The sequence below is a fragment of the Cyprinodon variegatus genome, unplaced genomic scaffold (genome assembly GCF_000732505.1).
Source record: "Cyprinodon variegatus isolate N-32 unplaced genomic scaffold, C_variegatus-1.0 Scaffold60, whole genome shotgun sequence".
Taxonomy (NCBI): Eukaryota; Metazoa; Chordata; class Actinopteri; order Cyprinodontiformes; family Cyprinodontidae; genus Cyprinodon; species Cyprinodon variegatus.
In genome coordinates this window covers 645,592-668,406 of record NW_015150513.1, presented here as the reverse complement: position 1 = coordinate 668,406, position 22,815 = coordinate 645,592, and the positions used below count along the sequence as shown (strand labels likewise).

Genomic DNA, 22,815 nt, shown 5'->3' with positions numbered 1-22,815 from the left:
AAGACTTTTCCCAGAGGAAGGATCAGTATAGCTTTTTGTAGTTAAAATGCTGATAACAAGGTGTTTTAGAAATAGAAACTGTTTTTGAGAGAATGGCCTTTCCAACAGATCCGTTCTGGTACTCTGTTTAGCTCCAGGGCTAACCTAAAGTATCAAATGCATTCCGCAAATACTTTGTGATTCAACTGAACCACAAAAAGGCATAACAAGTCATATCGAAATGTAAAAATGAACTTATAAACAGAGTCCCTTTGAGTCGCTATTGAGTTGTAGTTTACCTGAGCACTCTGGCATATTGCCTGTCCAGGTTCCGTTTACAGTACAGTGGCGGGTAAGCAGTCCAGTAGAGTAGTAACCTTCCCTGCAACTGTAAGTGATTGATCTGGAGAAAGTCAGTCCTTCATGAACGAGGATCTGGGCATTTCGGGGAGTTCCTGGATTTCCACAGGATATCACTGTAAAATAAAATAAAAAAAAACAGTCTTCATGAAATATGAATGGACCAAATTATGTACGACCAGGCCTGAAGGAGTGTTTTGTTTAAAGTAAGCTGTTCAGACAGTTTTGATGCTTCAAAACTGGATTGCTGTTATAATATATCCTCTGAGGCGACCCATCAACCAATAAAAAAAAAACTGCCTAAAGCCTCTAGTAATATAATTGTGTCAAAAGGTAACAAAATTCAATTTATAGGTAATCCGACTGGTCTTTATTTATTGACTGAGATGTTTTCTCGTGCCTTTTATTTCCAATTACTTCCAACGCTGCCCATCTGAAAAGCTTCCTGATTTGATTTGTTTCTCCCTTTTTTCTGCTTCATTTTTCATCTGCCCACTACCACCCCCATTACATTTCTCTGCATCTACACTATCCGCCATTATGGGCATTTCACAGACACATCTTTTACACAGAAAATCCCTTGGTGTGTGTCCAGCCGCTAGCAACAGTTCTGTTCATTACAGTATCCAGCTTGCCCCGGGCCATCAGAACCCCGGGGGCATCGCCCTCCCATCATGACCAGATGTAGCCTGGCCCTTGAAGTCTCTGCCAACTGAGAACAGGTGGACAACCTTGGCTAGCAAGCATAAAACACAGAGTGAGGCATGGGACAGGCATGCTGGGGTAGGGATGAAGGAGTATATAAAGTTGTTGTAAGCTCTACTGGACAGTTCTATAAGATCCAGTAGGCGATAAGTATTTTTCTCACCCATCTTCATGGATGTTAATGATGTAACGCACAAAACAAATATTTAAATGTTACCAGTTGATAGATTTACTGCTACATAACTATCTACACTGCAAAAAGTAGAAATCTAAGAAGGTCATTTTTTTCTTTAAATAAGTTAATCTTTTTGAATTGAGGACATAAGTGAGACGCTTTGCCAATGGAACAAGACAGATTACGTTTAAAATAAGAAAAAAACTGTTGCATTGACTTATTTCAAGTGCATATTATCTAATTATCTTATTCTAAGAGTATAAAATACTGATTCCATTGGTATAAATTGTATCTAGCTGCTCAAATTAAGGGTAAATGCACTTTATTGAAGACATTTTAACTATTTCTAGATTGTTTTTGCAGTGTAGTAATTGGCAAACAAAAGCAAAATATATAAAATGTTTTATTGTTTTCAAAGTTATTTTTTATTCTTTACTCTCAATGCTGCATTAGTATACAGAAAGGGTGTCTTAAAAAACGTTTTTTATTGTCCAACTTTATCTAAAGAACATTTAAAGTTGTTGGTATAGTGAGTTATAAAACAAGTTTATAACTTAAAATATAATGTGAAACTGTTTGGCTGCACTTTGTTCTGTTTTTAAATATAATGTTATGGATTAAAAACTGAAACGAAGAAACATCTGAATCTTTATTTGGTGGGTAAATGTTACCTTCTCTGAATAAATAATGTTTATTACCTAATTTCAGGTATTAATTACCTAATTTCAGTGAGTAAGTAGCTTGTTCAATAGATACATAAATGTGAGGTAAATTTTACCCAATTTATTAACAGTAAGTATTTCATATCTTTATATTTTACTTATTTATAAACCCAACATATGAAATTAAATCTACGGCAAATAAATCAATGCACCTTGTTACCTCAGATTTATTTGGGTAAATTCTATAGATTGGTTCTTACAGTGTACAGTACTTACCCGTATGTAGAGAATTCAACATGCAACACCTGACATGCACCTTGTGGTTTGATTCATTATTTGAACATGTCGATATCAAAAGTGGAAATAAAGTATGTTCAAAAAAAATGTACAAAATTGCAAAAGTTCTAAAAGTCTTCGGTTTTCTACTTAACAGATCTCAGGTAAAGAAAATGTACAAGGCAAACGCAGGAAAAATTATACAAATATAAAAAAATAACTGTAAACAGAGGGAATGTGACCTTTTTACGCATCTAAATACACATTTTCTGATATTTATAAAGTCCCTTGTGATAATTTACTCTAGACCATGATTCATTTTTCTATGTCATGCCCTTTATCACTCTGCAGTAAATCCCAAAGCAGAACATTTAATGCTTCATTATGTTGTGTCTCCTACTCCAAGTGTCCAAATTAAATAAGTGTACACACTCTTAAAAGAAAGGCTACACAATAAATAATTCATCTTCCAATGGCTCACCAGAGCTCAGAGCCATTGGAAGAAACCTCAAGGTGAAGTAACAAAGAAAAAAAAAACCTCTATAGCAAATAAAGAAGGATTTCTTACCATGACACTCTGGTTGCGTTCCCAGCCATGTCCCATTGGCAAGACATGTTCTCTCTGGTGAACCCTTAAGAACATAACCAGGTTCACAGCTGAAACGTACAACACTGCCCACAGCAAATTCATCTCCAAGACGGATGCCATGAACAGGTACGCCTGGGTCTCCACATAGACCACTGGATTCACCTAGAATGATAAAAACAAATCACATATAGATAACAGTTAGAAATAAGCTTACTTCGAAAATAAGTTTCCCAAACTAGTGCATAATTGTGTAACTGGAAGAATGGACTCATTTATTTTCCCATATAGATGCAATGATACAATCATAATTTCCATCTTCCCTTATGATTTATTTAACATCTAAAAATGTCTTTACGTTGCACAAACTTCACAGTAAACATATGCTTTCAATTTACAGCTATATTAAAAAAATAATAGAGCTTTTTTCAATATCTCAGAGTCTTTTATTAGTAAAACTAAGAGCTACTATGGTAACCGTTTGGTTAACAAGACAATTAGAAACATTTTATTATCATATAGAGTGGCTGGCAAAGTAAATAATAAATGTAAAACGCTTAAACTTAAATAAAACAATTTATTTCATTTTTAACACATAGACTAAGGTATTTTATTGGGATTTTTTAATGTTTGACCAATTTAACATAATATTGATGGATGATAATACATAGCTTAGTAGTGCATATCTGGAAAATGTGTTCAGTCCTTTTTTCAGATCCACTGAATTAAAATCCAGTGAAATTACCTGCTGTCAGAGGATAACAAATAGTTAATCAATACATAAAGTGTAAAGAATAAATACTGTGCAGAGGTTTCTTAAAGAGAGAAAAGCTGTTTTTGGTACATAGGTAAGAAGCAGGAGGAAGAAGTTGCTCTGCTAAAATCAGAAAAACATGAGCAATCTTCTTACAGATATGAAATAAGCTATAACTCTGAACATATGACTACCACAGAATTTTTTTAAATAAAAATTACAATGTTATGTTGTTGAGACAGTATACATAAATGCATGAATATGAATATATGGATATGCATTAAAGGAACTTGGTTAAACAAACTAAATGCAGAAAATACCTGCAAGAAAACTACTTATAGAAGAGAAGACTTTAAGATATATAAAAAGACTTAGAAAAGATATATAGAAAATACATGATTTCTAAGAGTGCAGAAATCAAACAGATACCTTAAGACTGTTAAGGTTAAAGCTGCAGCATGAAAAACAGTTTTGCAAAATGTCGACTCACGGCTCTTGACTTTTCATATTTTATATATTGAACCTTATGAAAACCATGCATATTTTTTCTTACCAAATAAGTCAATGCACCAATTTATAGTAACATTCCAAACCATAAAAAAGTCAAGGGGCATAAGTAAGATGTTTTGTCTTTTTCAGTTGGATTTGATATAATTTAGAACACCATTGGAACATCCAAAGGATATAGGTGAATATTATATATATTGATAATGAACTATAAGAGTGATTTTTATGAGTCACACAGCTTGTAGGCCTGTTTGTACAACTTTATACCTCCCTGTTTGTTTACGCTTCGCTCCCATCTGTTTAAATATGCATTTGCATGTATGGGGACGCCTGGGTCGTTTAATCTGAGACTCACTAGAGCCCTGAAGTAAAACTGTTGTTGGAGCAGAGTGGTACGGAGGCCTGTGTTTGTATACTGCTTCATAAGCCAGCATTTATGTTCCTGAGACTAATGAGAGCAAATTAAAACCAGTTTATGGAGGAGACTCAGTTTGCCCTTGAAGCCTGTGGAGCAGCCGGGTAACTCCATCTTTAGTCCAACTGTTTTGTAAATATACCAACAGATGCCGCTCAACATCTTCATTTGCTGCTCGTAGTCTGTAAAGGTATCAATATAAATGACAGGTTGATATCCCAACCAATTAGTGAAGTGTCAGATGAGCATTTGAAATGGGATGATGGCTCACTTTTACTTGTTTAAGACCCTTATTCAAGGACATATTTTAATCTTGACTTTTCATTATCATAAAATGTCATTTGGACCATTATTGTTCTTGAAAGTCATCTTAGATTTAGTCTTAGTCTCCAGAATGAAAACTATTATTAGTTTTAGTCGCATTTTAGTCATTACTATATGTGATTGTTTTTGTCAGTTTTAGTCAACTACAACTAAAATAGGTTTTATTCTAGTTTTAGTCAGTTTTTATATCAAAATTCATAAAAAAGTGAACCATTACAATTTCGAATAACAACCAGATTCTTTACCAGACTGATGGATCTTGCCTAGATACTACAATTGCTGTAGGCAGACAACTTTGATTTAAAAAGAATTTTTTAGAATTAGAATAAACTTTTTTTAGTGAATGAATGCCCTAATTTATGCAAAAGTGTCTCACAAAAGTTGTAAAAAAAGCGGATCTAGTTCAACAATCATATTGGTTAATATAGCAGACTGACAAGCAAATGAAATGTACAATAAAGGAAGGGTTTAGACACACAAGGTTTCCATCCTGAAGCAAACACTTCCTGATCTACTGTGAATTATGCATTACATACAAAACAATCGTCATTGCTCCCAAAAAGCAAAGAGCATTTAAATTTATTTAGATTTAAATTTAGGGTTTTAATACTTAAAAAATACACAGACAAACTACATAACTGCCTTAAAATGCCATGGGAATCAGGACCTAAATTTCAAAAACATAATAACTAAAATATTGAAATGTTCAAATAGATGGAAACAAGAACTAGACAGAGAAATATTAAAAGAAATGTTCAAAGATCTACAGTATGTACCTTTTCACATGGCTCTTTTTCTTCTTTATCTTTAAAAATAAAAAGTAAGAAATGAAATGTTTTCTGGGAATATAACTTAGGGATTACTTTTGGTTGAAGTTAAAGTAGATTTAGCATTGCCTCTTGTAAGCTGGAAGAAACAAAATCTTAATAGTTAAAAGGATTTTTTAAGCTTAGCAGATGATCAGCCACATATAGTTCATTAAGTAACGAGTGCAGGAAGAGCCATTCTCAGGAAGAGCAGATGTAGAGTGTGTCCAAAATACACATTTCTGCAGAAGCACAGCTTGAAGAGCAGAGTTGGTCAGAGTTCAGTGCGCAGTATCGGACCACTCCGGATTACTTTCACCCATGTCGCTGCTGCCATGTTCCATCTGTAGTCATGCAGAATGTCCACTGCTGAACGCCAGGTGGTGGGTATAACCAAAATGGAAGCAGCAGCATGGCTGACACTGCTTAGCATGTCTAACAGATTACAGCACAAGGATGTATTTTAAATGTCTGACAGACCACCTGCTAACATTTTTATTTCGTCTTGTCCCGTCAACAAAATCTCACTCCCATGATTCGTCATGTTTTCATTATCAAAGATCCATGTTTAGCTTGTTAGTTCTCATTATCGTTATAAAAAAGGAGCATCAACGTAATAATTTCATCATCTTTGACAAAAACAACCCTGATACAGAGAAACAAAGATGGGATGGTAACTTTTCGTGACCTCTTGATCTTGGTGTATCTTCCATACCTGAGCAGTGTGGTGGCGAGCCGCTCCATTGCCCATCCAGCTGGCACATTCGGGTAGTGTTTCCAATGATGTTACGTTGACCCATGCAACTGTAACGGATGACCGAGCCCACCGTTCGACGGTCACCTGAGATCTGGGCGTAGGGAGGCATGCTGGGGCGGTCACAGAGCACCACTGTCCAATCAAAGAGGAGAAGTAAGGAGACAAGTGCTAAGTAACTTTGATTCAGTGTAATTATTCTATGTGTTTTCAGCAAAAATATCAATATTGGTGAGTTTAGCTGGATGTTTGGTAACTTATAAATCTTTTTTTTTTCCCCTAACTGCTGAACCAACTACTCCAAGTCAACAATACTCTTTGGACTGAAAGTTGTTTCTGCAGGAAGAGAAGCTAATAATTTTTGCAGCAAGTGAAAATTGTAAAATGTCGTCAAAATAAACACAAAGGGTCTAGAAAGTTTTTTAAAATGAAACTATTTTCTGTGGGGAACGATGGCGGTTGATTTAGACAGCTGTGACAGAGAGCCAGCTTCACACAAACCAAAACCCACATTCAATGCATATAGTTGACATGCAGCAGCCCTCAATCAATGTTTATAAAACCCATCCCTCTATCGCCTCTTATTTTGAAGTTACATGATCTACTCTATTTTTCCTGTGTCTGACGTTCTTTCTGGATCATCTGGTTTTTAGAAATTGACTCATTTTTCTCTTTCATCTGTCACAAAAAGACTTAATACACGTCTGACTGACAACAGAGCTGAGCTGTCTGTCATCCAGCACAGCCGTAGGAATTACCAGACTGATCAGAAAGGCTTTTATTTGGGACCAAACGGAGGACACATGCATGAAGGAGTCTGTGTGAATGAGGGGTTAGAGGTCAAGAGCTGCTGGTCAGCCTTCAATCAGTAGAAAGGTTGTACTTTTAAAGGTATAAAACAAAGCTGTCTGTCAATGGATTACCAGATACAAGGAGGTTTGAAAGTATAAAGCAGTTTCTGTTTATTATTATTATATTTAATCTTTGGAACTTACTGGTTTTAAAAATATAAAATAAAAAATAAAATAAAAAAAGGCTCTCCCTCTACATCATCTCTCATTGTACTCATGCCTCCTTTGTGGCCGCAATGGCAGCAGAAATATGTCAGTTTGCAGCTGAATTCCAAACATGCTAAATATAGAGCCCAAATATGCACCCATGATTGCTCTCAGGTTTGATATATAATTTTGTGGGTGTTAAGTATTTTATTTGCATATCTTCTACCCATGAATTTCACAGTTTGGTCATTTAAATCTGATCTGCACATTAATAAAAGGCACATACAGTACACAAAAAAAGTTTGCATGACCTGTCCCCTGCACAGTCACTTTGCACCTCATATCAGGATCTGCTCTGCAGGTGCAAGCAATTTGAACAGACATAGCAATTACAGCCAATTAGAAATAGTAACAATGAATCATGCAAAGTGTAGAAATGGCTAATACTTTAAGGAGAGTTTAAAATGTGAACTCAAAATATTGTCTTTCATCAGGGGATTAAAGCATTAAATATGCTTTGATGTAAAGAATTTCTACTCTTGGAAAGAATGCCAGGAACAAAAACATAAACCCTTGTTAAATAAAATTCTTTGACATGGACAAAACAAGCAAAACAAAAAATTATCCATCTCTATTATAGGTTTTTTTTTTTTTTCATTAAAACCTGCATTGTGTTTTACAAAGTGCTTAAAAAATACCTGCTGTCATTACTTACATAGGCATTTGGGTAAGGAGCGGTCCCAAGTGCCGTCCCCTTGGCAGGAGATGGAGCTGGTGCCCAGCAGATAGTAGCCAGGGTTACAGCGGTATGTCACCGTTGTCTGGAAGCTGTAGCGATGTGGCCCACTGGACAATACCTGCCTAATGCTGTTCTCCACATGGCCTGGCTCTGTGCAGTTCACGACTGTGGACATTAATCAAGAAGAAGACATTGAGAAAGGGAGGACAATTATGCATAAACACCTCCATGAACAGAGGAAATATTTTGCTTAAATCATATTAAAATATAAAAGCTTAAATTGGATATAATAACTGGCTTTAATTACACACAGTGAAATCAAAGATTTGCACCATTAGCTGTATTTTACTGCAGGCTAAAAAAACAACCAGCTGCTGGAGATGTAGAATTTATGGGTAGCCTGGCAAGGAAATATAAAATACCACCTAGGAATACAGTGTATTTAAATTCTAAAATTGTGTAAACCACTAACAATCACAACCACATCATCTTAGAATGAACCATTACCTCATTACAGCCAGCAAAGTCAGAGATGCTATTTAGCCTATACCTATGTGTATACAGTGATGCCAAAGCGCTAATGGTTTCCAAAACACACTGAGAGTTTCCCTGCAGCTATTACAGCCCAGCTTGCCTTTCCAGCCTCTCTTCTTTAAATGTGTTTTTGCTGCAGCCAAACTGAATCTACTGTATGCTAATGTGTGTAAAAGCCTGCTCATTTTCATGCTCCCAAGCTGTCCAGCTATGCTAAATCACCCCCCAAATATCTTTCATAATGTATTCCTCCCAGTAGAGTGTTGATCTGTGGTGCCATCATTTACAACTTACTGCATAATAACTCGACAAAGTGTATTTGAGACTGTAGGGCTGTTTCAGTGAGGTTCATGCGGAGCTTAGAACTTGGCTTTCATTTATTATGCTCGTGCATCGTGGGCTGAAAAAGGCCTCCAACGGTTGTCTTAACTGGCTGACCTCCTGGTAAATACCTGTTTGGCCCCGTGTGTGTGGGAAGGATATGAATGAAAGGGAAAAATAGGTGAGAGGGGAAGCAGAACTGAGGTATTTTATTTTTGTGTTACATCCACATCCGAGGCGAGACTCATCAACCTCTTCTCTCTGTAGGTTATGCACCAGTTGCTTCATCATAGAGACACTTCTCTGTATAGAGCTCAACCCTTTTACCTTAGAAATATTCACACGTTCTTGCATAAAAAGCTTCCCCACGGCATAATGCTGCCACCACCATGTTTCACAGTTTGGAGAGTGGTATCAGGGTGATTGGCAGTGAAGGCAACTTGCATCCAGCCCATAAAGTTAATTTTCATCTCATCTCACTAAAGCACCTTCCTTGCAATATTTGCTTAGTCTCCTACATGAGCTGTAATTTGTGTTTCTTCTGACTAATAGCTGTCCATTTAAAGTCCTACACCTGTGCAGCAAATCTCTGTAGCTCCTCCTAAATGGGGCTGTTGAAAGCCACTTAGTTTAGGTGAATTACCATGTTTCAACAGGTCTGTCCTTGTGCAACTTTTAATGTTTATAACGATAAATTGAACATTGTACATCTTGGATATTATTTTGTCATTTATTAGCACTTTAAACTTTTTCTGAATTGTATCCCTGGTTTCTGCATCCCCTGTGCTTTTTGGAGCTTTTCACTAATTCTCTCTGTTTCTCATGTGTTTCTCTCCCACTGAAAGCTGATACTAAAGAGTGAGATTGGATGAAGCAGATCCCAGCACAGTTTTGTTGATCAAGAAGAAAGAGCGAGAGCCACACTTTACCAAACGTGTCACAATAGCTGTAATTAATGTAATAAATCTGACTGACAAAAAAAAATAAAAAACGCTTGTAAGCTGCTTATGTCTTCACATCAAAAGTGAGGATAATAGGCATCAAAACAGCCACTCACAATCATCCACGGACACACATGCTGAGAAGCACACAGTCTTCACATGGAAAGTCTGTGCTGAAATGAGGCAGATTCTTTTATGATGTCAGTGTCTGGGAGGAAATCTTTATATGCCTGCACTGTGTATGTAGCAGGCAAATGAAATCTCTTTGAATAAAAAAACGAACCAAAGACGCCACCAAGATTTATAATCTTCCCATTACTAAAAGAAAGAATTAAAAAACACCAAATCTCTTTTCTTATTCAAAACAAACTGAGGAAGTCAATCAGTCACTTCTTTTGTCACAGCTTATCACGTTTAAGGCCTGATTGCTCAAGCAGCTCATGTCTATTCCTGTCATGTAGCCTTCAGATAGAACCAACTTATACATACACATGAGCCCTGAGATACATTCCTTATTTTGAAAACAATGGCAAATTAAAAGACTTTGCCTTATTCATGCAGAGTAGAGCTGAGTAATTCCTAATCTGAACAAAACCAAGATGTATGTCTCCACAGGCGCCTGTCTTTTATGCAACCTCAAGGTTTTCAGTGATTCTCTTTGGATTTGTCTCTGCATGGCTATTAACCAACATTGTTTCCGTGGCACACGTGTGTGCCTTAGGGGATGATGGAGATTGATAGGGGTGAGAGGAAATAAAGCCAATTGAAATATTATCTGGAACCTCCACAGACCATATGACTGAGGCTAGTGCAATTAAATAAACTTTAATTTTTCATTTCAGCCTCACATAAATGTAAGTCTGTTAAATCCCTTGTCTGAGGGTTGACCCTTGCTTCGTCTGCACACTGTGATTAAGGTTAACTGTGGTCAAAGACTATATTACTTTACACATTGTTTCAGGTAATCTAATACTTATGCAAATGGGTTAACATAAAAAAGAAGGTCATACGTCCCCATGTTCTTAATGTTCAGTTTTTTTTAGTTAGGTCTATATAAAACAGTTTCTCTAATAATGTAACCCAACAAATCCTGTATATAACTTTGTTTTTGGATTAATGTGCCTAACACAAAATAATAATGTGTTCAGAGAGGGATAACGATTTTTAAAAAAAAAATGCATTTCTATTCAGCCCCTGATAGTTTTATCGACAACCAAAAATCACATTGCACATTTTTCACTCCATAAACAGCCTAATCTAAGTCAGTTTAAAAGAAAAGCCTCTAAGCAACAACTTTCAAGTTTTGCCACAGACTCTAGGACAGTTTTATACAGTATTTACCTCCATCAACCATCTAAATAAATTGAATATCTTTTTTTTTTTTTTATATATATATTTCGGTTATTTAGATGGAAATTTGTGACATTGTGGTAGAAAAAAAATATTCCCATTTAAAATTTATGCTCCTAAAAACAGTTATTTTTCAATAAAACATTTTTTTTTTATTTTTTATTTTTGTCAAAGCAAAGCATCATGGCAAAATGATGCAACCACTGCCTTGCTTCATCGAGGATCTTGTTCATGCAGGGTTGTCTGATACGATATTCAGGCTTCAGATTTTTCATTTTGCAGAATCTATTGCAACCTTAAACTCCTTCTTTCTGCTGTGTTCTTTGGTCTTTATAAAGTAGTTTGTTCACTTTGTTCATTCTTCTGTGGCAAAACTCAGGGGACCTTAGAGAAGGCTGTTACTGCAATTTAGCTGGAATATTACTCTTCTGGTTTGCAGTGAGTTGTTGAGTTATGAAGCTAATTCGCAAGACAGGAATGTTGAAAGGAGTATAAGAAAAAGGAGATTAAAACAAATGCATTCTTTATCTTTAAAATACAGTAACTTTAATAAGTTCTGTCTCCATAAATCTCAATAAAACAAGTTGCAGCCAGTGCATAAATCTGAAAAAGTTCAAACTGTGTAAATATTTTTCAAGAAGTCTCTAAATGAAAAGAAATTATTGTTTCCATTTTCAAGATATGGAAACACAATATATTCTAAGTTATATGGTTCTAAGAAAATTATACTACTGTTTTCAAGCAACATAAACAATCTTCTATAGTTTTCTCATTTCTTTAATCCTCATAACACTACTTTAAATGGAATGAAAATCTTTGCACTTACTTTTACACTTTGGTAAGGCATTGTTCCATTGTCCGTTGGCCTGGCACGTAGATTTAACAGCCCCATGCAGAACATATCCAGTATTGCAGACAAAACGCACAACATCGTTTAAGTTGAACTGGGTTCCTTGGGTCAGGCCAAATGATGGGTTTCCAGGGTGGCCGCATGTGATGGCTGGGAGGGTCAAGAAACAGATAAAGTCATCCTTTAACTTTAGAAATTTAACTCTTGCTTGCTTTAAACTGTGGAAAACATCCAAAACAATGAAAGCCATAAGAATGATCTAAAGAATCAGAACTTTTCAACATATCACCTCCTCCAGAGGTGTTTGGAGAGGAAACTTACGAACACAAACAGGAGTATTTCCTGACCAGCGGTGATCCTGTTCGCAGATTCGTACCGACACGCCGATAAGACGAAACCCTGGGTTACATTGGTACACAACGCTGCCTCGAAAGTTGTAATTCTCCCCAATTATTTGACCATTAACTATTGGGTCTGGAGTGCCACAATGACCAGCTGTGAACAAACCAAGAATAGAGACAATATAATATAGTACTTTGTTTCTTTTTAAGTTATTATATTTTTGTACTGAGGATCTCACCTAGACACTGAACTTGTGTTCCGCTCCAAAGCCCATTAGACATGCACTCTCGTACCCGAGAGCCCACCAGAGTATATCCTGTGTTGCAGGAGAAAATGGCTGTGGCTCCATACACAGTCAAAGTTCCTATCTTGTGACCATTTGGTGGAGTACCAAGGTCTCCGCAGGAAATAACTAAAATAGGAGAGCAAAATAGTAGGACCTGATTAGAACGGTTAAAAAGCTGCAACTATAACAAAATGTCAGCTGGTCTTTAATTTGGAGAAAAGACTAATGGAATGGATAATAAAAAAATCCTATCTTGCAGAAAGTGAGCCAAAGGTCCAAAGACCTGCTTGCAACTCTGCAGCTGCAAGGTGCAGAGCACTGATGTGCAAAACATTAATTTTCAAATCAGTCTTAAAATAAAACTGTAAGGATAAAACACATTATCAATTACTTAATTAAATCAGTAACAGTGTCTGCGCTAGTGCATATCATAGGAAATTCATTCCTTATCATGTATTCAGAACATGGGCCAGTTCTAAAGGGGTCCCTGTCCAGAACCGCCCATAGATTAAGCAGCAGAAAGGCAGTAGCTTTAACTTACTCTCACAGACTGGCCGAGGGTCAGGGTAGTTCCAGGTGCCATTTTCTTGGCAGCGAATGATCCTTTGACCCCTGTAGTAATATCCTGGGTCGCATATGAGCATCATTATAGCATCGTATTGGTTTTGAGTACCATAGATTAGTCTCCATCTTCCATGTTCGACAGCAGAGTGGCTGATGTCAGAGCAGGTGGCCGCTGAAGGTAAAGAGAACATTATCCATTCATTTCAGACAGTCAATATCTTATGTCTTAATTAGATAACTATGTTACATATTTATTAGAAGTTCGATGACATCTGGTCAAAACACATGTTCAGCAACATTTTGGGAAAAACTAATCCTCATTTCCTTCTTATAAATTAGAAGAATGATCTAATAAAACACAAAATACATTCATAATCTTTTATCTTATTTTTTCTTCAAACTCAGAAATATAATGATATAGACAATAAAATTTTACTCTTTTACAAGTGTTTATTTTTCCAATGGAGGTAAATTGCGCAGCATTGTTTATCCTTCACCACATGAATTAAGCAATGCTGTGGATATTTTAAATCAATTGCTGGGGTTAGAAAAAGTACCTATGGTATGGGCCTGTTCTTAGTACTACTTTCACTTTCACATGGCGCAAATAATAAGAGCATAAAAAAGAAGACAATCTTTTCGAAACACAGTTTAAAAAAAAGAATTACTCATCAGAGAAACAGATTATGATATTTTCAACAACTCCCAGTATAAACAGTAATACCTGTACCAACAGTAATGGGAAATCAAAGAAACAAAGGATACCAACTAAATACTGTTCTAGTTAAACACTGTGTGCATTGACAAAACTAACTGCAGCAAAGAAAATAAATGTAACATTTTATATGTTCAGAAAACTAAAAAAAAAAAGTAAAGTAATATAGGTGATACAGAAATTGGTGTGTGAAGGATTTAATGAGATAAAAACAGTCAAAGTTATATTGTGATACCTGAACTACGAATAAATGTCGTATGCAAAGTGTTTAAATTGCATTTTCTTTCTGAGAAAATCTGCCAATTATCATATGAATCCTGTCATAGTTCAGACTCAAATATCTGTTAAAATTGTGGATAGTTGAGTACTAGCTTATGTTAGATTTATCTACATCTAATACTCTTCTACATGAAATGTAGGGTGTTCAGAAACAAAAGTGTCAGATATACGATCCTGCAGTGTTGGCCTTTGGACAACTGCATTTATTGAAACAATGAATGCAGTTTTCAAATGGTGATTTCACAAAAAGTGAAAAACTGTAAGAAACAAACATAATTTAATTAATAGCACCCTTTAATTTAACCCTAAGGAAAACAGATCAACAGCTACATTCTATTGACATTGTTTCATTTTAGAAAGCTGCTGAACAGAGAAAAGGATAACTTCACCGGAAGAAAGAGGAAACACTCACGGACACATCTTGGAGGGGCCTCAATGGGGCTCCACCTCCCAGATTCTTGACAGACCACTGAAGTGGTGAGAGGGCCAGCAAGCCGAAACCCTGGATTACATCGGTAAGAGACCCTGGCCCCAAGGGAGAAGTCTTGGCCAACAATGCTCCCATTGACAGGGGCAACAGGCATTCCACAGGACATGACTAGAAATAACAAAATGATAGGTAGATGTGAAGATATAATACAACTTAAATGAATCATTAGAGGAATAATAGCGCTACCAGCAAAGCATAATGAAATTCTTTCTGTGCAGAGACACCAATGCTGATCAATAACCATGGGACACTAATCACACAACCATAAACAATCAAAGTCTCCAGGAAATAAACACAATTTATATGGATGAATACATTTGATATAGAAAAGTTTGCACAATAAATAGCTTTTCTATTATTTTTCTAACTATTTGAAAACAGATCAAGAGGTACAGTTATATGCATTAGATATACATGCTTTTATATCTAATGCAAAATATCGTAGTAGCAAATAAAATAATATCGACCAAGATAGATAATTTTTCTCAACATTTTTTCACTGTCAGTATTCTAAAATATATTGTTTATTCCATCCAACAGCTTATGTCTGCTGAAAGTTTCTTTTCAACTGTTTGAAACGAATTTATGAGTCATTCAATAAATCAGTTATAGTCCCCAAATTCTTTTTTTCTAAAACCGTTTGCAGCAAGACAAGAAGATTTAAATCCAGTAATTGAGATGTCAAAAAGTTTCCAACAAATGAAAGAAAAACAACAAAAAAGTGGTTAAGTAAACTTCCTGGAGGTATGCCTGAGGCTGAGGAGCTGCTAGTGATGTCATGCTGTCAACTACAATCACCCTTTGATCCAAAGCAAGAGTTTTTTTTTTTTCTTTTTCCCTCAATGTGTTTAAACCGGAGAAACACAGCTTACAAAGTAGATTTGTAATGATATTCTGTTCTTCATGCCAGACAGGATTCCAGTTATAAAATGTTTTTCCTTCCATCAATAGTCTGAAGAATGACTTATTAGATAACGTATTGATCAGATGCTAAAGTGATGTGTATTACTGTACATGACAACATGTCCAACTTTCATGATTTTTCACAGGAAAACACGACTGATACGGCCGTCACCTTGGCAAAGTGGCACCGGCGCATTCCACTGATGGATCCCTTGTGCGGTGCGCGTACATGTGGCGCTGGTCTGTCCAATAAGTCGGAAGCCCTGGTCGCAGCTGAAGCGCAAACTGCTGCCTAATTTGGAACCAGTAAGGCTGTGCACTGAGCCATTTACTGGGTTATTTGGAGGGCTGCAGTATGGTGCTGTGAAGAGAAAAGTAAATACATCTTAATGCAAACACACAGAAAATTGACATATTAATAAAAAACAATGATGCAAGGTGATGTAAGTAGCTGATGAGAAGGTGAAAAATGAATGCGTGTTTAATGACACAGCAAAAGATCTCTATTCCATTTTACTGTTGTGCGGAGGGAAAAGGTTAAAGCAAACATTGCTGCCTCGAGACAAGGGAAATTGATTATTGAAAACTAATGTACTGCAAAGCAAAATGAAAGTTTGTCAGCAGCTGTGGATGAGGATAATAAAAGTGATGGATACATAATACTGGGAACAAAGTATCTGATTTTTGTTAAACTGGTAGCGGTAATAATCATTTGTCATCACAAATGGTGCCAAAATGGATCCAGAAGATTCACGAGCCCAAGTGGAATTTAGCAGATTTCCCAATAAGGGAGAAACACTACACAGTCAGCTGCGGGAAGACAGTAACAGCACAATAGAATATGAAAACAGTCTATATTAAAAAAAAGGAAACTGGGTTCATTATAGGCAGAAAATCGTTATGAGAACATCAAATTTCAATAAAAACACAAATATGCCATTTTTACAACTCGCACATGCAAAGACAACTGGAAATATAGCTTTTTTAGCATCAAGCATAAAAACAGAAAAAATCCTTTGTATTATTAAAGAAAACTAAAGCAATAATGATGGTTGAGGTCTGTTAGCCATTAAATCTTTCTTAAACCTCAGTTATTGTTTTTTTAGATAAGCAAATATTTCAACTCTTTTTGAGGGAAATGAAAAGCTGTCAAAAAGGCTTATAGGTACATCTGATATTTGAGATTATTACTAAAGAAATTGGGGTTTGATAACATATTTCGGGGTGGATCATCTTAATAAGTGGTCCTCCTAAATGTCAATCATTCTGGTGATATGTTTCTGTAAGACTGTCCTACGTGCTCGTCCCGTTAGCTATCTTTTTCCACACATGCGCACTTTCAGGGATATATGTCTGTGGTGAGCTACGGTTTCAGACATTCATTGAGGCTCACCTTTCTCACAATGATTCTTTGAAAATGGCAGAGGGTGCTAAGAGAAAAAGTGTTCGCGAAGTTTATGAGAAGAAAAGAAAGGTGTCAGAAGAGGCAGATATATCCCAGAATGCTTTGCACATAGAGCTCTGCTCGCAAAGCATTATAGGAATTGCTGTCACAGCAGCCAGCTGTCACTATAGGCTACCGCTAGCCGACAGCGGCGACTAATGACAAAGATGGCAAAGGCACCACGTGGTGGAGGAGGAATTGCGTTCCCAATGGGGAGCAAAAAATTGTGATCATATGTCCAGCGCTAAGTTAACTTAGTTTGCTATAAAGTCCACTATGAACTATATAGTCCCTGCTCTATATAGTGATTGAGGGATTTAGAGGTCAGGGCGGACGTTCAGGCACAGTACCCTTGTATGAGCTATAAGAACAGCAACTTTTAACCATTTAAAGCCAATTGTATCATTTTTGATACATGGGTTTTTGAGACCTCTACATAGTCATTGTTATATTTTTATTCTTGAAAACCTCGACTTGCACAATAAGTCGCATGTAGAGAACAGAAAACGTTTAAAAATGTATAGAGAAATGCCTTATGTATCAAATTTGATGCAAATAAAAGATCCAATTAAACTTATACAAACTTTCTTTTTGATGTCATGTGTCAGAAAATTCAGTGACAACTCTAATAAAGTGTCAATTATTTTATGGTCCAGGCTTTAAAAGGTTAAGCAGAGTTTGCACGAGGAGAAATGGGCTTTTAAATGCTCTTGCACATGTTTAATAGGCGTTCCAACGTTACAGTATTGAGCATGTGCATTTTTTTTAAGTGGAGAGGATGGGTCTTTTAAAAAATTTGCGAAAATCCTCCACAATACTGTTATTAAGTAATATAAATGCTTACTGTATATACAGTGAACTTAGTGCATATTAACAATACCCACATGTTGTCTTGTGATCTTGTGGATAAACACTACAAAGTTTTCATTTTAAATTATTATAGCAGAAAAAACAAAACAAAAAAACAAGCTGTCATTAATGTTGGTTCAAAATCACAAAGTTTGCAGAAGCTCAGAAAAATGTGTTAAACAATACTAATCTTTTTTTCATAACAGGATGATCACATGCTGGTATATTAACCATTTAAAATAACACAGATTTGTTTTTAAATGTATAGTTTCCCTCATTTTAAGTTTGTGAGAATTTCTATGTGCTTCTGTTATTTAAATGTCACACGATGCAGAGACTAAATCTTTCCCCCTGTTGGAGGTGGATCCATATTTATGTTGTCAACATGTACTGTTAGGGAGCCAAAGTGTCTCTGTACCTTTAAGGCTGCAGTGAAAACAACAATCTGGGAAACCCAGATTCTTAATGACAACCATTAGATGCAGTTGTTCAAGCGGTAAAAATGTCAGGAAAAAAATGCGTCACTATCTTCACATAAGTAAACATATGAAGTTTGCAAATTTGGACTATAATTTGAAGTGTTACAATCCACTTTAGTAATATTAAAGTTACATTGAGCTATTTGGCAAGAAACACTCCTGCTGGATATGCCACAAAAATTGTCTTTATGCTAAATGTCATTGTCAAAAAAAGATAAGGGTTTAGATTTCTGTAGCAGATTTTTTTTTCTACAAAATGTGTGAAAACTTTATCAGAATCTATACAATTATCAGTTTTATACTTTCAAAAACCTAGTTGACTCTACCAATAAACTGAAAACTGAAGTTCTTGGGTCTTTTAAACATATGACGATTAGAAAGATATGAGACAACAACAATTAATCTGCCTACACTGGGGTTCCACTGGATGCAAACCCCAATTCAAGTAATTTTATTTATATAGCGCCAATTCAAAATACATATCCTCTGAAGGCACTTAACAGAGACAAATCAACCAGATAATACAGTCAGATTGATTCAAAGTTTTCTATCTAAGGAAAAACAGCTGATTGCATCGACTCATTGACTCTACAGCAGTCCCTCACACCAAGCATGCTTGTAGCGACAGTGGAAACGAAAACTCCTTTTTAACAGGAGGAAACCTCAAGCAGAACCAGGCTCAGTGTGAGCACCACAGTGCAACTTTGCGTTGGCACTATAGTGGTTTCCCTGTAGGCTTTAAATAAAGGGGTTAACCAGAAAGTAGTTCTAAGACCAGTACTACTGTACAGGTGTCTAGAGTACCTTCACTTTATCTAGTCACCTCATTCATTTGTCTTTGGATCTATCCTGCGTATGTGAGTTCAACTTTTTAGTAGTTCACTTTATTTTATTTTATTCAATGCTCATATTTTGTACGGTTGATGAATAACTATGAAAACAATTGGTTTTTATATGAAGTCGAGAATCTACAGTATGTTTTTCATCAACTGACTTCCTGCCTGAATTATCAACTTTGCTCTAGATTGACATTGAGTTTATGCCCCAAGCAAAAGGGAAAAAAAATGATAATAGAACAAGAATCAGCCTAATCCGGGACACTTTAGAAATGCCACAGCTCACCTGGTGGAAGCAGTGGGATTGACTTGAGTTCCTATGATGAGCTTTGCACTGCTTTTATAATGCTTCTACATTCAGGGTTGGGAAAACCATTGGTACAGAATAAGTACCCCTCCTACTGGCCAAACGGGGCTGTGCATAATAGTATCTGCATAGGTACCAATACATATGCCAATTTTTAAAAAGCAATTATTTTGAATGCAATATTTTTGGCTTTTTTTTATTTTCTTTACATCTTTATGAGGGAACCAATAAATGCAACCAGCTGTCTAAGCCCTTGCTCCATCTGTTTTCCCATTTCTCTTTGCTATCTTTTGCTGAGACAGTACAACAGTTGCATTTTCTGCAATCAACTCTGCAACTTAGAATAACTACGTCTGCAGAGGTTGGTGACTAAATTGAAATGGATAAACAACAAGAGAAAGAGGGATTGAGCGGACAAGGTCAGGCTGACTCTAAGTTGATTGAACTGATGGAGAAAATGAATGTACCTAAGCAGAAAGATGGAAACAGTGATAGATGAAATTGATGGAAAATAACAGCAGAAAACATAGAGAGTGAATTGCAGCAAGACATCGTCTGCAAGTTGTTAGCGGAAGGCCTGCCCTTGGAGAGGAAACACGGATTGATGAGTAGCATGGTTGAATTCATTCAATATATCTCCACCATCTGTTTTCTCTACATCTCACAAAGGTACACCAGAAGGCAATTCCATATTGACCATGGTAACTCCTGGGTTCTCAGGGATCACTTAGTCTATCGTTTAATCTATCACTAAGAAAACCATGAGCGCTAGAAACAAACAATTAAAAAGTAAAATAGGCAGAAAAAAAGGGAGATGACAGAACATCCGGCTGGGGACACAGAAAACTCCACCAAGGATAAGACAATTAGTCAATCTGGCTGAGTGGTGTTGATATAGAACAGGGGGAGGGCTTTTAAATATTTACACAGTCATAATTCAAAGCGAGTTATGAAGGTGTCATATAGAAACAAATTCTTCATGGGAGCAGGACAAAACAGAGGAGTAATAACCAACAAGCAACACATGAAGCAACGCTTACTAATTCCTAGGTCTTGGCACACAGCAAGATGTCGGTGCAGATGCCTGCTTCCCCTATTAGGCTCTGACAGAGCTGGGTCATATTTTTGGCTGTCTAAGGCACAGTTGGCAGCCCAGATGCTGGTCTTAAAGGAAAAGTAAATTAAACACAGGACTAATGAGATCAAACCCTCAACAAGGCCCTAAAAATAACGAGTCCAAAATAGCCTCCGTGCAGCGAATCGATCATGGCGTGATGAGGCAGCATTGGTGAATTTCTGGTCATAACTTACCAGAGTAACGAATGCGGAACCCTTTGTGGCTGGTGGTGTGATCAAAAGACCAGTGCAGGTAGACTTTGTTACTAGAGCTTGTGATGCTCAGCGGACTGGAATAATTACCACTGAGGGTAATGAGGAGGGGGCTCTGTCTGGATGGACCTGGATGAAGACAGAAAAAAAGGACAATCGACCCAAAGTTTCAGAATTTTAAAGAAAGGCTTTTATGTTAATCAAAGCTGATGTATAGCCTGTATATAAAAGTCTAGATCTGTTGTTCTTAAGAGGAATTTGAATTTACATTTTCACATAATTGAATTTTTACAGCTCTTTATTTGTTATGCATTCTGTCTGGTTGCAAGTACAAAGTCTGATGGACTCCTAATTGTGTACAAAAGACGGTTGCACACCATAATTGGCTCAGCAGCCTCAAGGTGAACAATTGCCTGTTCCTCTCTTGTTGGTGTGAGATAGAAAGTGCTAATCAGCATTAGGAGTGTGCATCGCACCACCCTTTTCTCAAAGCTGCGGGGCAGAGTTGCTGAGTTTGCTTCTCATTCAATTCAAATACACAAGGCAGATGCAGATGTTCTGCCACCATGAAAGGAGGCCGATGTGTGATTTTGTGTTAGTTGGGGCAGATAGCTTTGTTACAGACAGTAAATCGAGCTGTCTGGTTTATTTAGGCTTTAACTGTGGCTTGCAGAGAAAAATAGCTTATAGGCAAGACTATGGGTACATATGGGGGTCTGTCAGAGAACATTACAGATCATAAGTAGCATTGAGGTTTTAGTCAATTTCTCTTCATGAACACAAATCTAGAAGAAAACCGTGTTAGTTTAAATTTTTCTGGTGCAAAAGCGACCCACCATCAAAGATTTCAAGCTCATCAAACTGACGGCTTGTCTGAAAGTGTTCAATAGTGAAGGTAATGTTGTAGCCAGGCTCTACTTTAACCACCCAGGAGCATGACTCAAAATGAGGGAAGCCGGTGCCGGGTGATTGGCTCATTATGACCCCCGTGGAAGCGGTCAGCACCTCATTCATTGGACACGTCACTGGGGAGAGAAAAAGAAGGCAAGAGAGACAAAAGAAACTATTATTTCAAAGTACTCAAATAATGATCTGTTTATGCTTTGCTAGCATTGTCTTATAATTGCAGATCACATCTAGTGATTGTTCATTCTTTTTAGTGCTTTCAATTTACCTTGAAGCATAAATTGGATTGTTTAGATTCACATTGCCGCTGAAGAGAAATTCTATGTGACTAAAAGCACAGCTAAGGGTAATTGTCATTCATTTCTCGGTGCTGTCACAGAAAAAGAAACCTAATGCAATTCGGACGAGTAAACAACTTATATTTTATATCATACAGTTGCGGTGAGCACATCCACCATTGTCAGAGTGTGACAGATGTGAAGCCAACTTGGCGGTTAAGTCGAACGTCAGCCTTGAAGCTCTATTGCTGTGGCATGTCTGGGCAGATCAGAAGCATCACCTCATCACATTTCCTCCTGTTTCAACAATTCATCCCCACAAAATATGCAACATTTTCGGGTTGAGCTTCTGTGATCATCCTATCACCTCTGCTTTTGTTCCAGTGCTTTAAAACCGATGTTATTACCTGCTGGAACTTTCAGCTGGCATTGTGGTGCTACCAAAAAAAGCTGTAACATGACAGGGTACTGTTATAGTGACACGATGCAACACTATAAACAAAAGTGTTTATAGTAACCCTGTATCATTGTGGCTTCACTGGGGATAGACCCTGATATTGATTTCCAAACATAGAGGATAAATCATTACTTATTACTCTTGAATGTTATAATTTCTGAATTTAAAACTCTTTTCATGCCCCTTTGACTTTTTTGTTGCTTGTCATCCTACAACCATAAACCTTTAAATTCCATTGGTGTATGAGATAGATCAACAGAAAAGTGGTGCATAATTACAGAATTCAATGGAATGCCTGTTAACAAATGTTCCCCC

General features: G+C 36.7%; 1 protein-coding gene across 1 annotated transcript in view; it reads right to left on the bottom strand.

Annotated features, from left to right (window-relative positions):
• Positions 1–22,815, bottom strand: part of csmd2 (CUB and Sushi multiple domains 2) — a 336,283-nt gene that overhangs the window by 27,967 nt on the left and 285,501 nt on the right. The window contains exons 46-57 of the mRNA XM_015371540.1: positions 21,696–21,884; positions 20,842–20,988; positions 15,788–15,976; positions 14,635–14,820; positions 13,206–13,400; positions 12,617–12,790; positions 12,358–12,531; positions 12,013–12,186; positions 8,017–8,205; positions 6,265–6,438; positions 2,726–2,908; positions 279–455 (exon numbers count right to left, since the gene is read on the bottom strand). Coding sequence (XP_015227026.1) covers positions 279–455; positions 2,726–2,908; positions 6,265–6,438; positions 8,017–8,205; positions 12,013–12,186; positions 12,358–12,531; positions 12,617–12,790; positions 13,206–13,400; positions 14,635–14,820; positions 15,788–15,976; positions 20,842–20,988; positions 21,696–21,884 — 2,151 coding nt within the window. The remainder of the gene's footprint in view (positions 1–278; positions 456–2,725; positions 2,909–6,264; positions 6,439–8,016; positions 8,206–12,012; positions 12,187–12,357; positions 12,532–12,616; positions 12,791–13,205; positions 13,401–14,634; positions 14,821–15,787; positions 15,977–20,841; positions 20,989–21,695; positions 21,885–22,815) is intronic.